Below are 16,129 nucleotides of genomic sequence, written 5' to 3' on the forward strand. Positions count from 1 at the left end.
TCCATTCTAAAAATACGTGTGCAAAGGGGAAGGAGAGGACAGGAAGGACAGGGGAGGGGTTGCCCACCTTCCATTGTCACAGCAGTGGTGTGGAAATCTGGAATGACTTCCCTCGGCAGCTCTCAGTTCCTATGTCTTAGTCTCAGGTCACGCGGACAGTCACACCAGTCTCTCAAAAGCACCAGGAAATCATTTGTCTGGGATCCTGGGGATTACTGATGCCCTGAGGGTGTCCATCACCCTGTGGGTGATTTAAGGGCTTTCCAGGGTTTTTTTTCATGGACCCTAGCCAAAGCATGATCTCAGAGCTGGAGACCCCAGTGTGGGCCGAGGCTGCTGTCACTTCCGTCCACCTGAGGGAGCCACGGGTCTGCAAAGAAGCCACAATCCTCCCCAGGCTTATAATCCAGGCAGAAACAGCTCCTGGGAGTCCTGTGCCTCAGAAGCTTGCCAGTCCCTTGGATTCCAGAAAGCAGGCCCTAGGGGCATGTTCATGGAGACAGTTTTATTTTATGATGAATGGCACCTGTATGCAGAGTACCTGTACCTTTGATCTGGAGGAAGCAGGAAGATAGGAGATTAAAGTATCTTAAGGAAGTGACTTCAAATCCTGTCAGCATCTGGTAGCCATGGCCCCACCTTCCTGCTCTGACCGATGTGACCGATGGGGCTGGACCTGTGCCTGCAGGTTCTGTGGCTAGGAGCAGGTGGCACTTGTCTCTGTCCCCTTCAGGGATGGATGAGAACTACAGAACTCTTGGATCCCTAGAAAACAAGTAAGGGTGAGAGCTCTCCTGTCACCTCGGCAGGGGCCAGACCTGCAGCTGCCATGGCTTGCTCTGGTTTACCACATTTAGGATTTCAGTCAGTTTTACTGGCTTGGATTTCCCATGCTATGAAATCCACCCTCCTTGCTTCTCAAACTAAGAATTAGCTCACAACATGGAAAGAAGTCTCCTGAGGAGCCATGCTGGTCATTCGGTTGCCAGCACCCCTGCTGTCACAGTAGCCTTCTACTTCTGCCCACATCACTCCTCTTGGTGACTTCCTGTCAGTAGATGTCCCAAACACTTACTGTGAATTATACTTCTGTAGGCTGCTGTGGCTGGTGAATCTGGGGCTTCAACAAAGAAAGACTGGCCTTTGTCACAGCTTTTACCTTAAAGAGACAGAGAAAATAAGACCCTTTTGAAAGCCTCAATCTTTGTGCTTGCTGTGGCATGGCTTCCTGGGGCAACCCACTCAAGGACAGCAAAGCTGGGGAACACAACAGAGGCCTCAGCTGTGCCCCCACCCCCAGAAATCCTCACTTCTACTTTGCTGTTGCCACAAGTCATTTGGGTAGCATGTGGCAAATGCAGATTCCAGACCCAAAGAACGGTCTCTGCTGCTCTGGGTGGGCCCAGGAGTCTGCATTAGAGACCCACTAACCAGCAGCCCAGGAAAAAGAGAATACAGGGGAGGGAATCAGGGCTTTCAACAGAGACAATGAGCATGTGTGGCAAAACCTCAAGAACTAAGAAAGGAAATATAGGCAGAGTGAATGGAGCATCTTTCTAAAAACACACATGTCAATGTGGAACACACACAGCCTCTCCTGCTTAGGAGAACAGACCCTACAGTGCACACACCCTGCCCTCAGCTTTCACCTCATATCATTTCATCTTTATGGTCACCCACACTGGAGTGAATCAGTCAGCTGATCCTACACACACACACACACACACACACACACACACACACACACACACAATCATCCTGAGGACCATATGTAACCCAGGGGAAATACAGCTCTTTGGCTGTGAAATTCCCTCATGCCCAGGTCACCCACACTGGAGTGAATCAGTCAGCTAGTCCTTCACACTCACTCTCTCTCTCTCTCTCTCTCTCTCTCTCTCTCTCTCTCTCTCTCTCTCTCTCTCTCTCTCTCTCTCTCTCTCACACACACACACACACACACACCATCCTGAGGACCATATGTAACCCAGGGGAGATACAGTTCTTTGGCTGTGAAATTCCCTCATGCCCAGGTCTCCATGCTGCTACCTGGCATACACCAAGCCCTGCTCAAACATCCAGTCCTGTCTTCCCTGACAGGAAAGACCAGCTCCCTCACCTGGGTGCACATCCATCAGCAGCTGAGCCCAGTCTGGTCAGGTTCTTCCCTCTCAGACCCAGGCACCGGGCACAGCTCCACCCACAGGCACTTACACTCACACAAGCTCCACTATTATTTTGGATACCACAATCTGTGGGGAAGCTGAGCCCCTGCCTGTCTCCTCTTCCCTACACAAGTGGATATTCTGGGTGAGCCTGGGATGGAGATGGGTGTGCACCCCTTCCTCAGTTCTGAAGGCCACTCAGGGTGCAAATGTCAGGATCCTACAATACCCACCATGGTCCCCAACAGCATGTCAATGTGCACCGCAATGGCACCGAATGGGCTGCCTCAATGCCTGCTAGTGACCAAGGGGCCCTACAGTCCCTGGGATGTGATGGAGGTGGATCTGAGCCTTAGGTCTCACTGCTTCTTTCCTGCGGCTGTAGGAGACTCTGTGGGTGCAGCTCTGACCCACCACTGCTGTGCAAGCAGCACAGGCCCCTCAGACTCACCTATGAGTGGATCCAGCGGCACTCTGCCTAGAAGAGGGATCTTCAGGTCCTGGCACATGGCCTCTGCACCCCCAGTTGTGGGAGGGAAGATCTGAGACTCTTTCTGTGACACACAAAGAGGAGGAAGTTTTATTTTGCTTCTGTATTGTAGGACACACTAGTTTTCTGACATTTTAAAACAGTGGCTTATTTTGGATGTCAAACTCCAAAGCATCTTCACTCAGGCAGAAGAGGGCTTGATGGACCCCTCCCTTCCTGACACAGCAGGGAAAGCAGAAACCTGGAGAACCATCCCCTCTGTTTACCCACCAGGACAAGGGTACTCAGTGGGTCCACCCCTGGGTCCCTCACCTTGCACTTGGGGCAGATGAAGCCGCTCATGTTCTCCACCACACCAATAATGGGCAGCTTCACCTTGTGGCAGAAGCTGATCTCTTTCCGGACATCCTGGAGTGCCACCTCCTGGCAAAGTTCACAGAGCAGTTATCCCACTGCCACAGGGCACTGAAAGACACATGTGTGGTCCAGGGGACAGCCGAGACACCCTATGTACACCACCAGAGTGCTGGGGAGCATGACCATGGCCTGGCGCTCACTAACCTGTGGGGTGGTGAGGATTACCGCCCCATCAATGTGTGCCGCAGCCAGATACTGAACGACTGAGAGGTGTTCATCAGATGTGCCAGGTGGGGTGTCTACAATGAGGTAGTCGACATCTCCCCAGTCTACATCACGGAGGAACTGCTTGATCATGCCTGGAAGGGAGCAAGGCTGAGTGTGTGCCCTCCTTCTGGCACACATCTCCAGTCTGCGTGAGCATTCCTACACTCCATAGCAGGGGCCCTCAACAAGTGCTACTGTTGTCCCCAGGGGGCAGGTGAGATCTGCAGACAGGTTGGGTGGCCATGATGAGGTCAGGGTGCTATTATTATATTATGTATGGCACACGTGTTGCCCCAACAGACTCATGTGGCCAACATGTCAAGAATGAGTTTGCCCCCAGCCATGCTTTCTGCATGACCTTGTTTCCCCCACACTGACTCAGCAAAGGGGTTTCACTTCACACTTCCTTCCTTGACACAAACCAGCCACGTGATAGCACACTACAAATGACTCCCGGGTCCAGAAAGTCTCAAGAGCAGAAGAGCTCACAGCAGGTACTAAAGTGTCTCCACTGAAAGCTGGCATGTCTCATATCATCAGAGCATTCACATGCAGGAGGTCCTGGGCTCCATCCCCAGTAATAGCATTAAAGTAATACCAAAGTAATATCATTAAACACCACAGAGCCCATGCATGCAGTCTCCCTGACAGAAAGGATGCAAGCAGAACCAAGAATTTGAGCCAGAGGAGCAGAGTGACAAACCATTTTTCTTTGGTCCCCTCCAGATGACAGCATCATCAGGGCTGCTGAGCAAGAAACCAACAGACATCACCCCCAGATTGTCCTCCACATACTGCAGAGAGAATGGGGATAATGGGGAGAAACATGTTTGCTTGTGGGAACAGGGGCACAACACATCTACATAAACTACATGTGGGTACTTCCCAGGGAATTTGGAAAAAAAAAAAAAAAATTCAGGATAAAGGTATCATGTGCCTCACACCTATGCTTGCTCTTTGCAGCCTTAGGTGAGATCTACAAGAGGCCATGTGTGGCTTGTGCCTCAACAACAGGTCAATAAGCTAAAACAAACAGTTAGGACACCATCTCCTCAGGTGTCCTATCTGGATGAGCAGAGACCTCACAATCCAGTCTTGGAGATGAGGTTTGACTGGGACACACTGTGGTCATTCAGTGCACAATGCCACTTTGGAACCGTGGAACCAGAGAGCACAGGTCCATCGGCCCCATTACAGACAAGGCCTGCTGGTCTTTGATCTTACCTGCAAACTTGGAAAACATCCTCAGTAAATGTTCTTGCCAACCCCACCTCCAATAGCACATCAGATACAGCCGACTCACACACCCTGCCTCCCCAGGGAGGCTAACTTACCACTGGAGACCAGCCGGAGCCACTCTGGTGAACCTGTGGGAACATGACAGTCATTCTGGTCATGTCGTCACTGATAAAGTGTCCAAAGAGAATGGTTTCACACAGTACGATTCACCACCCTGTACCGCACCACCCAATAAAAAAGGTTTTTAAATGGCATTTATTTAGTGTATGTGTACGTTTCATGACTGCACACACAGAGGTCAGAGGACAGACACTTCAGGATTCTCCTTCTACTATATGGATCCCAGGAATAGAATTCAGGTCATCAGGTCTGGCAACAAGCACTTTTACTCAGTTTTTAATGGAGACTTGAGAAATGAAGACTTTAATTGATACACACCCTCTATCCCTGTCTGTTCTTACCAAGGAACCAAAATTATTCAAATCAGGCACAACTCTAAGGTAGTTAAAAAGAATGAGAGAAGCTGCCAGCTGCTGCTTCTTCGGGTACATGTAAGGCGGCCAGGTCACTATGCAAAGGAGCAGAAGGGACTCTACTACCTGTGACCTTTAGTGCCACAGCTGATTCAAGGCTACCCTGAGGGGGCTGCAGTAATGGCTCCACAGTTAAAAGCACTGGCTATCTTTCCAAAGGACCTGGGTTCAATTTCCAGCACCTGAATGGTGGTGGCTCACATCTGTCTCTAATTCCAGTTCCTGGCAAATCTGACACCCTCTTTTGGATTCTTTGGACAGTGTGAGCACATGGAGTACAGATATACACTCACTCACATAAAATGAAATACAATTTTAAAAGCTGCCCTTAATCCAGGCATAGTGGGGCACGCCTTTAATACCAACACTTAGGAGGCAGTGGCAAGTGGATCTCCGTGAGTTCCAGGCCAGCCGGGGCTACCCAGTGAGAGCTTGTCTAAAAAAGAAAAAACCTGCCCTAGTCAGTGTCCTGAGCCCTTACTCCAGAGTACTATCCACAGGAGGCAAGGGCCCAAAGTCACAAGGAAGTCCCCTGGAGCTACTTCTGGACCTGGACCCCCAGGGCTGGACTCTGTTCTGTTTATTATGAAACTAGAACTTAAGCGACTTCCACCTACACATCAGACTGTGTCTCTCCTCTTTCAGTTTTCCAGACAGGGTCCTGACACCCCCTGCCCTGCTGAACCAAGTGATCCTCCTGGCTCACCCTCCCAAGTAACTGGGACCAGAGCTCATAGCACCATGCCTGGCTAGCTTCTACTTCATAAAGCACACTTGCACTGTAAGCAGCTTATACCCAGGCTGGGGTGTGTATGATGCAAGGGCTCTGACTGGAGAAGAATCCTGCTATTTGACTTCAACATGGGTGACACTGCACACTCTCCCATCATCAGATGCACACCCAAGGCCATGACAGTGTAACCAAGACTAGCTTGGGGGACCTTCCCATTTATTGAGGCTGAAGGCTTCTGCTCTTGCCCCTCAGCTAGAATGTCCTTCTAGCTACCCGTACTGGGAAGCCTGTTCCTCCACTCTGCTGAAGCCAATCCCTTTCCTGCTTTAGCCTCCTGTCCTCTGCCTTCCCCATGAGGGTTTTCTACCTTGCTTGACACTGTGTGCCTAGAATAGAGAACTCAGAGTTAAGGAAACAGCTTTGCCTGCGGCCTCTGAGCCCTGGCCCTGCTTCTGGGGTCCTTCCCAAATGAGGGCACTAACAGCCCTACTGTCATGTCACTCACTAGTCCCACATTCAGGTCTCAGTTCCCTACAGGAGACCATGACACCGAGAGATTTCCTGACTTCCAGTGCAAACTCTAGTCCTGAGTTACCACTTAGAGCTGAATTTCCACCTCTCACTTCTGCATCCTGCTTGCTGTTTCCCTCCCCCACCCATGAAAGGTTCCAAAACCAATGCTTCTCACATATGTAGATGCACTTCATGTCTAATCCCAGACCCCCAAATCCACAGCTGCTGAAGGACAGAGAAGCTACTACTGCACATGCGTGCCCAAAGAGAACCAGTCAGGTTCTCTGACAGTCATCACCTGCTCTCCTTCCAAGCCCATGATCTTGGGAATCGACGGCCCACAGATATCAATGTCCAGAAGGGCGACCTGGGGATGAGAAGAGACAGCATCACTGACTGCTAGACCCTTCAGATATGCATATCAATCAGGACAGGGCAGAGACACACCGACACATCAAAACAGATGGCTGAGCTTCAACTTTCTCACTGGAAAGGTGTAATACGTACCTTCCAGGCCACTGACACAGTATAACTCCTAGGGCAAGTCACTCAACACAGTCCCCAGTGTGGAACAGGGTGACCTTACATCAGGTCATTGAGACACTCAGGATTTAATTCACTCAGACTTGGAGTATCCTGTGGTTTCTGCATCACAGCAGATGATGCTGAGATTCAGAGAGGTCTGGGACTTGTTCAACAAGTAAGGAACAGAGAGGGGACAAAGTCAATGTTTCCAATGCCAGGGCTCTTCCCATGACACTGTCAGGCCACAGAGGAGGCCTGAGGAGAAATTCTGGCTGACCTCTAGGCAAGCCCCACTTTCCTGTGACCAAGTTGACAGCAAGCTTTCAGAAGAGCCTTAAAATAAGAAAGGAGATACTGGAGAGATGTGAGACCATGCTGGTCTACAACAGAGCCTGACTCATAGCACCCATGTGGAGTGGCTCAAGACCATCTGTAAGTCCAGTACCAGGGGATCTGGAGTCTCCTTCTAACCTCCACAGGTACTACACTCGTACACATAACCCCAAACACATCCTTTTAATTTTATTTTACGTGTGTGGGTGTCCTACCTGTGTGTATGTCTGTGTACCACATACATGCCTGGTCCACGTAGGCCATAAGAGGTTATCAAATCCCCTGAAACTGGACTTTTAGATGGTTGTAAGTTGCCATACGGGTGCCAAGAATTGAACCCAGGTCCTCAAAAAGGGCAATCAGTTCCCAATACCCTCATTGGGCAGCTCAAAATTGCCACTAACTCTAGCTCCAGAGCTATCTTTTCTGGCCTCTGCATGTACCTGTCTGCACACACATGGCACTCACACAGATACATACACACAAACAAGAATAATCTTTAAAAATATGAACAGAATCTGGGAAGTTCTTGTTGGGGACTTAGGTACAATCTCTTCTGTCCCTGCCCTTCTGCTGATCGGCCCACAGCAGCATATGCTGGTCTTGTGAAGGGCAGCCATTCATCCTGAGAACTGGTGGTCTGGAAACCAGAGGGCAGCGCCTCTGGGGAACTTTGGAACCTGCCCCATGCTCTCTTCTTTCTTCCTTCTCCAATCCTATTTCCTCTACATGCTGGCTGGTGATGAAGGGAGACACAGAACACACAGGGATCACTTCCTGCGCCCTCTGCTGGCCTGGACCAAAAGTGCAGCAGAGGGACTGAAAGGTCTTGACAGTGTGTAGTGAGACACACTTGTATGGAGGACAGGCATGTGAACACAGCTTCCCCATGCCTGTCTGGGCAGAGATTGCTGTTACACAGCTGTCTAAGAATATTTCCAGCAGCTCCAGAGCCAAGCCTAAGCTTATCCTGACCAATACACATCAATTTTTGTTGTAGTTGTTAGGAGATATAGATATTTGGTGGGAGGCAGGGAGCTGCTTCGCAGACAAATGCTCCACCATTGTGTTCCAGCCCCAACACCTTGTGCAAAATGCAGACCATATGATCAAAACACATATGCACAACAACTGGCAATGCAAATTTGACCCTCTGGTGGCAAGAGGCTGTCCCTTAATAGAACATTTAACCCACCTGGACTGTGGGTTGTGTAGGTCACTCTAACAGCAATGAACATTTAACCTGCCCTGGACTGTGGGTTGGGTAGGTCACTCTAACAGCAATCATCCTCTGATTTTCAGTTAGCAAAGTGCAGCAATGATGAGGATGACCAGCAGGGACATTTCTAGGACACTGACTGGGAGAAGCAGTACTTGCATTTTAACTGCACCCTGTCACCCAGGCCTCTGAGCCCCAACTCACAGATGAGAAATGGAGGCAGAGAAAGCCTGGCAATCAGCCTGGGCATCAGCAGTGATATGGGCAGAACTGGGATACGAAGCTGGGCTGCCCTTGGTTAGCACCATCCTTTATTAAAGCCACACCCCAGCAGAGTACTAGGGATTTGAGTTAGTTGGTCTGTTTTGAGACAGGGTCTCCCTCTATAGCCATGCCTGGCCTTGAATTCCAAATCTTCCTGCTCCAGGCTCCAAAATGCTGGGATTTACAAGCATGTGTCACATGGCCTGTCTGTACCCTGAGATGAATGACCTAGCACAGGGTCATTTCTAGAAGAAGCAAACAGAAAATGTTTTCTGCACTATGGGGAAAAACAAAAATATATAGGTGCTTGTGTGACTTGAGACGTGACCATTTAAGTATCTAAATACCATTCTCAGTTCACAGGAAATGGACCAAACTGTAATTCAGGATCTGGATTTGAAGAAAACAGAAGGATCTTTATAAGGGGCAGGTGTGAAAGGTGTAACGTAACAACCAGAATGCCAAGAGGCATGTTCCTAGCTGCCCTCTGGGCTAGAGAACCCAGTGAAACACCTCAGCAGTGGCCAGGCAGCTGGTCATTCTCTCTGCAGGGTCAACACAGTCAGAGAGGTTGGTTCCCTGGAGACTAAGCATCATTCTTTAAAGCCGCCAGGGGCCTCTGACACAAGAACACCCTCCCAGACCTCCCCTTCCACCCTCAGGCATACCCCAGGGGTCCCACCTGTGTGTCTCCGTCCTCTGCCAGGCCATGGGCAAGGTGTGCACTGAATGTGCTTTTCCCAACGCCACCTTTCCCAGACAGCACCAAGATTCTATGTTTCACTGTCTTCATTTTCTCTTTGATTTCCTCCACGGCTGCAAAGAAGCATTGAGATGATGACATCCCTGCCTTGATTTTGACTGTCCTTCTTCCCAAGGGCTGTTTCTAAGGCTCCTTAAGAGATATCACTTCAGCAAAATAATATAAATGCTAGGAAGAAAATATGGATACTCTCATACCTGAAATTGTCTTGTTGGATTTATGCATTGCTTCATCTACTAGAACATGGGCTCCCAGGAGGGTAAGGTGTTCAAACTCCCACCTCCTGAACAGAACCTTGCAGATTGTCAAGTTTTACAAACCAGGGACATCTGTCAACATCTGCAGAAATTCTTTGGATGTCACAAGGAGGGGACAACTAGTGGTATGTAGGACGATGCTAAGTGTCTTAAGCATAGGACAGCCCCAGTAACAAGGAATGATCAGCCTCAAATGTCACTAGTGCTAGGGATGAGAAATCCTTGACAGACAGGCTCATAATTCAGTACCTATCCCAATAACTCACTGTGCTTCCAATGTCTCATCTTTTTCAAATCCTTAAAAACTACAGGGTGGGGTAACTATTCTTCATGGTGAAGGCAATCAGAAATGTTGCTCAGGGCTAATTTGCAGGTGGCCCAACAATCAGCCCCGGAGCCTTCTCTCAGCTTCCTGTTTTCCAAGGGCCTTATGGTAGGACCTCAGTCCTCTCAGCCTGGAGCTGGTCCAGCACGACACTTATTCCTGAAGGGTTTTATCTGTTTGCTCCTGCTACTCTTCCCCACTTTGGTCTCATTCTCACAGCTGTCTCTTCACTGAGAAAATGACCATTCATTTCTGCTGAGTGCTCACTCAGCAGACTCACTCCTTAAAAGAAATGCTTCTTCCCCCTACCAGAGCCAGAGCCTCAGTGATCTGAGACAGAAATGCGCCAGCACTCAGGCCTGGAAAGACCTCAGTATTTATCCACTCTTCCCCTCTGTGCTTGGCCTTGTGTGCCCTGTCCTATATAACTCTTTTTCTATTCTATCCTTCTTTAAAGTCCTATTTAGTTACTGACATTTTTGTTTGTGAGACAGGATCTCATCTACGCCCCAGGCTGGCCTCTAACTCACTATATAATCAAGGATGACTCTGAACTCCTGATGCTCTTCTAAAAGTTAAAACGTCTTAAGTGCTAAGATTACAAGCATGTGCCAACACCCTGGGCCTAATGTTCATTCATTTATCCAGGATCTCATCGTGTAGCCAAGGCTGACTACCCCCAGAGTGCTAGGGGAGCAGGCCTGAGCCACCAAGCTGACTTTAATGCCATTTTGGTTCCCTGACTGCCACAGGTCAGACTCGGCCTCCATGTCCACCACTTTCCTCAGCTATTTGACCTTTAAAGCCGCCCCTCGCTCCTCAAACTCCGCCTACTACGCCAAGCTCCTCAACCTCAGACAATACTGCCTACTAGCCGCTGTCATTCATCCTTCAGGTCCCGCCCCTTCCACTTCCTGATCTGCCGGCTGCTTCCTCACCCGGGTCTGGTGCGGCGCCGGCGCCGGACGCGCACAGCCGCTGGTTGGGGCATCCCTGGCACGAGGCTCCTCGGCCCGCCTGGGCGCTGTCGGCCCCGGGGCAGCCTGCACGGAGACAAGGGAACAGTCAGAGCGGCTTAGTCCCGACCCGCCACCCCCGCGTCCTTCCCCAAGCTCACCGTGGGGCGCCTCCTCCATGCTGCCACTCTCGTCGGGGCTGCGCTCGCCGGAACTCCAAGGGCGTATTTCCGCCTCGCGGGTCCAATCTGACCCTTCGGCCGCGTGAACTGTCTCGCCAGTAGGACTGCGCACGCGTAAAGCCCTGTGCGCAGTGGGTGGGGCTCCGGTTTCGGTTCCCTCCAGGAGCTGAGACGGAGCTGAGAAGCTCGTACACGCTTAGCGTCTGAGCAGGTGAGGTGGCTCTGCGAGTAAAGACACTTGCTGAGCAAGCCTGACGGCCTGCGTTCGGTTCCCAGAACTCATGTGGTGGGAAAAGGGTGGACTCTGGAAAGCGGTCCTCTGACACAGACACATATGCATAGTAATGAGGTTTGTTCTAAAGTATGACTTAAGTCGTCAAAGAACGTTATTCCCGATGACCTCAGTGTTGATGCATACTGCTAGTAAAAGTACAATCTTTAAATCTTAAAAAAAAAAAAAAAGACGGGGCGGGGAGTGGAGAGATGGATGGCTCAGAGGTTAAGAGCACTGGCTGCTCTTCCAGACTTAACTGTTCAATTCCTGGCAACTGCATGGCGGCTCACAACCATCTATAATGAGATCTGGTGCCCTCTTCTGGCATGCGGGGAGAATACTGTATACATAATAAATTTTAAAACGTACAAACTGTGTCAATTTTTACTCAGTTTCAAATAATCTGCCCTTCCCTAGATTCCGTTACAGACTGGGTAGAGTGCTTAATCTGTCAAATGTTTGAGATCCCATATTCAGTCTCCAGCACTGCAAAATAAAACAATTCCTCCTCCCCCTCCCCCTCTTTCTCTCTTTTGTAGCCCAGGCTGACCTTGAATTAATGATTTTCTTGCCATGCTTGGCCAAGAGGTGAGGCTTTACAAAGGGGTGTAGCTCAGTGGTAGAGTACCTGCCTAGCAACTGAGAAGTCATAAATTCAATCCCTACTAGGGCAAGGTCTTATCAATCCTCCTGCCTACATCTTCCAGCTGCTAGAGGTGCACCACCATTCCTGGCTCCTGGGCTTAAATATAAAAAAATAAAAAGACACTCTTAAAACCTCTGTGCTATTAATAATAATTTGTTCTGTGTTTTGTTACTTTCCCTTCAAATTTGTTCAGTGAAACCTTTTCATGTCCATGCCTGTGTCCTTTGGATGCTAACCCCAGTTTCTGGGAACTTTTCCTAGCTTTCTCTCACTTACCCAGGCTCCCACTTTTCCTGCTACAACCGTCTCTCCTGGGAGCCTACTGCTTCCGTGGAGCAATGATTTAGACATCATATGCATGCTCACAGCCTTTTAGCATTACTACATGTAACTTGGTGGTAGTTCTAAAAGTAATAATAATCGGGATTCTAAATATGTTTTCATGTATTTTTGAGGTTATAATTACATCATTTCTCCCTTCCAAACCTTTTACCACTCCTTGCTATCTATCAAATTTATGGCATCCTTTTTTCATTGTTATTACATATATATCATATGTAAATGCACATATATACATATGCATATATATTACATATACACTCACAACCTATTCCATCTTTGTGGTGGTTTGAAAGAAAATGGTTCCCAAAGAGATTGATGATATTAGGAGATGTGGCTTTTTTAGAGGGAGTATGTCACTGTTGGGGGGTAGGCTTTGACTTTCAGTTGACTTCTGTGGCCTGCAAGATGTGGGACTCTCAGCTTCAACACCATGTCTGCCTGCACTCTGCCATGGTCCCCACCATGATGATAATGGACTGAACCTCTGAAACTGTAAGGCACCACCTCAATCAAATGTTTTCCTTATAAGAGTTGCTATGGTCATGGCATCTTCTTCATAGCAATAAAAACCCTAAGACAGCCTGTATAATGTTAATTGTATGTATGTTTTCAAGGATGACCATTTGGTATTGGACAATCAATTAGTGTGCTCTTCCTTGGGGAAGACTTTCTCCCACTTTTAGCATTCCTGTAGAATGCTCAAGTTCTCTTGTGTAGAGTTGAGGGCTTGTGGGTGTTACCCTGTCCACTTTGGCATGTCTGTAGGTGTCATCCTTGTTCAGTCATGTTGGTGAAGACTTGATGAGTGTAGCTTTTGACATTATAGGAGGTACTGTACAATAACAGGCCTGAAAAGGATTTGTGGCAAAAGATTATCCTGGTGATAAGAGCCAAGGAATGCCGCAAAAATCACACTGAAAGACCCCGAAGGGATACTTTCGTAGAGGGAGACCCACACACCCAGGAACCAGCGAGGCCACGAACTGGATGTAAAAAACAAGAGGCTTTATTGGAGACGCGGGTACCCGGGGCGACTTAGCTTTTCTGAGGCCAAGCGCCCCGAGCCAAGGGAAAGGCGTCCTTATATAGGGAAAAAGGCGCAAGCTAGGAGCAGGGATTCTATTTGATGGTTCAAATGAGGCACAGAGCCATTCCAGATCAGCATATTCTCAAGGTCTGGTGTCTGGTACAACAGACTTGATTCCTCCCTCCGCGCCCAGGTGGCTGACCTTGGGGGCGGAGACCTTGGGACGGAGTGTTTCTCAACGGGGGGGGCGTGGGGGCGAGGGGTGCTCGGCCCCAGCCCCGGCGCGGTGCCAGGGCAGCCCCGCCTGGGTGAACCGGCTTGGGAGGGAAAACGGCAGCCGGGGGAAGTGGAGGCCGGCGGGGGGCAGGATGAAGGTGAAGCAGGGCAGCTCTGCGGCAGCTAGCAGCTGCCTGACAATTATCGCCCCGCGCTGCACTCTCCAGCCCATCCCGGCTGCTCCAGAGAGAACACCCAGCATCAGCATAGGCGGGGGGAGACAGAGAGGCAGCGGGCCTTTCATTCCCCCATTTCTCTTGTGACTGAATGAAATCTTTCATTCAAAGGTCTCTGGTTAGGTCTTTCTCTAAGCTTGGCCATGCTGTCTCTAATTATTCCTGTATGGTCTGTAAAAATGATAAATCTAACCCTCGTCTGTTCTGCAGGACCACCTCAGAGAGTGATGTTAAGGATTTTTCGAGTGCACTGACTGACTCTTCTAGGACCTGGATATCCGTGTGCATGGCTTGTTGTAGAAGCTTAAAATGATTAATTCCCTGTAAGGCAATGGTTCCGGTCCCTATGCCGGCTGCTATGGCCCCCACTGTTATCCCTCCTAATAATAGGGCCACGGTAAAGGATATTGGCTCCCTCTTATGTCGGGTTGACTTCTCTAGTACCCTATAAATATATTCAGGTTGGTGATATGTGACCCTGGGCCAAAGTTCTGTCAATATACAAAAGTCAATAGTGGCATTGAGAACGGTAGTAGAGACGCAGGGGGTCAAACCAGTACTGCCTATGCATAGCCCCTTTCCTGAGACCTCAGACAATGTGAGCTTGTGCTGCATGGCAGTTTCACAACTGGTAGGCGCTGAGGTCTGGTGACGCCGGACCCAGACAGTGTCCCCGATCTGGTAGGAATGGGGAATGGTAGGATGGTCCCTCTGGTCTTTATAAGTTTTTTTTTTAAAAGGTGTGAGCCCATATGGCCTAGGGGTATGCTAGGGGGAGTAGGAGGACCCAGTCTCTAGTGTCCCCATCAGGGAGTGATAGGTACTGGCATCCCCTCGCAAGGAAGTTCCCTTTGACTTAGCATTTCAACCAGGGAGAATGGACGGCGAAATTCTTTTCTAAACTGCTTCCTGCTGACTTTGGGACGAAGTTAAGGACCCCAGAAGGTTGAAATGCTAGTCAAAAACAAAAAGGAATTTAGGCAACGGGGAATCCATCAGGGGCTTCTGGTTAGCAGACACTGTTGCAGAGATAGGGGGTGTCCATATCAGCAGACTAGTTCACATCCATAGCAAGTCTAGGGTTCGCAGTCTACTTAGAACAGTCTGAAGTCAGCAACTGGTACTCAGATGTCTGTCAGAAGCAGAAACCTGTTTAAGACATATTTAAACTAGGAACAGAGGTTAAAACTTATTTATAGAAGCCCACAGTGCAGAAAAAGCAGATATCTGGATATCTGTTCAAACAGCAAGAACACATTTATAACTTTGAGTCCTAGCAAAAACTACAGATTTGGGCTATAAGCATGTACATTTTTCTTCTGTCCAGAGAGCTAGGTATGGATTGGACAGGGGTGCCTTTGGCCTGATGAAAAGCCCTTTAAGTTTGTACTTAGATGACAACCAAAATAAACTTAAAAACCTTGAGCTTGTGCCTGAACAGTAGATAGTCATTATTTTATCAGCTAACATACTGACTAGTCTATAGTGGATCTAACTGTCTGATGCTGTCAAGCTGACAACCAGTAATATTTCAGAGATCTGAGAAGGGTATATTTTATCCGAATCTACTAAAAAGGACAGAAGCCAGTCAGAAGCAAGTCCATATACAGTTAGCCAAACCCAAGTTTCTCCATTACCGTTGGAGGCAGCTGTCTCAAAGAACAGCAATCTTCGCCAGGCCTATACTGTGAGAGGTTTTTTTTTTCCTCTCTGTGGAAGAGGGACATGGAAAAGACTGACCTTGTTTTGTCTAGGCAAAGGGGTACAATCAATTTTCCAGCGTCCAGCAGCTTTGTCCACAGTCTCGGCCAGGTTCTGGCAGGCGGCAGGTTTCATATCTGAGCATCTGCTCATTGGTCCAGGTGCAGGAACTGAGGTGCCTGTAATCTTCGGGTCATTGTCAGGATCTGGCAGTCTGTCTGACATTATAAACTTTAAAGATAACAATTTAAATGCCATATTCTGAAGATCTCTGAAGCATTAGAGGTCTGTTTGTCTGTTTTAATTACTTGCCTTAAGCACACATTAAGTATACAGGTGGCTAGGTAAGGTCTTATTTCTGTAAATAATTTTTAGTCTGACTGTAACTGGTTTTAACTTAGTAAGATGTTTGAAACAGCACAGCTGAACTTAAAACTGCATAGAGCTACCTTATATTCCTTAAACAGTAGCTTAACTTCTTTCTTAGGCAGGGTTTTTCTGTGACTTTGGAGCCTGTCCTGGAATTCGATCTGCCGGACCAGACAGGCCTTGAACTCATAAAGATCCAT

The 16,129-nt window shown here is 48.8% G+C and overlaps 1 protein-coding gene across 1 annotated transcript; it reads right to left on the reverse strand.

Moving 5' to 3' along the window:
* Positions 1-486: 486 nt before the first annotated feature.
* On the reverse strand, positions 487-11,241 carry Nubp1 (nucleotide binding protein 1). Its single transcript, XM_027423911.2, has 11 exons — positions 11,098-11,241; positions 10,919-11,023; positions 9,318-9,451; positions 6,593-6,661; positions 4,611-4,643; positions 3,980-4,070; positions 3,214-3,368; positions 2,965-3,075; positions 2,614-2,716; positions 1,076-1,159; positions 487-765 (listed from the first exon to the last, which is right to left on the reverse strand). The coding sequence occupies exons 1-11, from the start codon at positions 11,114-11,116 to the stop codon at positions 698-700; spliced, it is 972 nt and encodes a 323-aa protein (XP_027279712.1). The 5' UTR covers positions 11,117-11,241; the 3' UTR covers positions 487-697.
* Between the last annotated feature and the right edge of the window lie 4,888 nt (positions 11,242-16,129).

Source organism: Cricetulus griseus, chromosome 7 (assembly GCF_003668045.3).
Source record: "Cricetulus griseus strain 17A/GY chromosome 7, alternate assembly CriGri-PICRH-1.0, whole genome shotgun sequence".
Taxonomy (NCBI): Eukaryota; Metazoa; Chordata; class Mammalia; order Rodentia; family Cricetidae; genus Cricetulus; species Cricetulus griseus.

What these genes read in the sequence shown, in the direction of transcription:
- Nubp1 (XM_027423911.2), bottom strand. An exon ending in TGGGCTTGGAAGGAGAGCAG is followed by an intron (nt 4,644 to 6,592) that starts GTGATGACTGTC and finishes ATGTTCCCACAG; the next exon opens with GTTCACCAGAGTGGCTCCGG. An exon ending in TAATCCTCACCACCCCACAG is followed by an intron (nt 3,076 to 3,213) that starts GTTAGTGAGCGC and finishes GAACTTTGCCAG; the next exon opens with GAGGTGGCACTCCAGGATGT.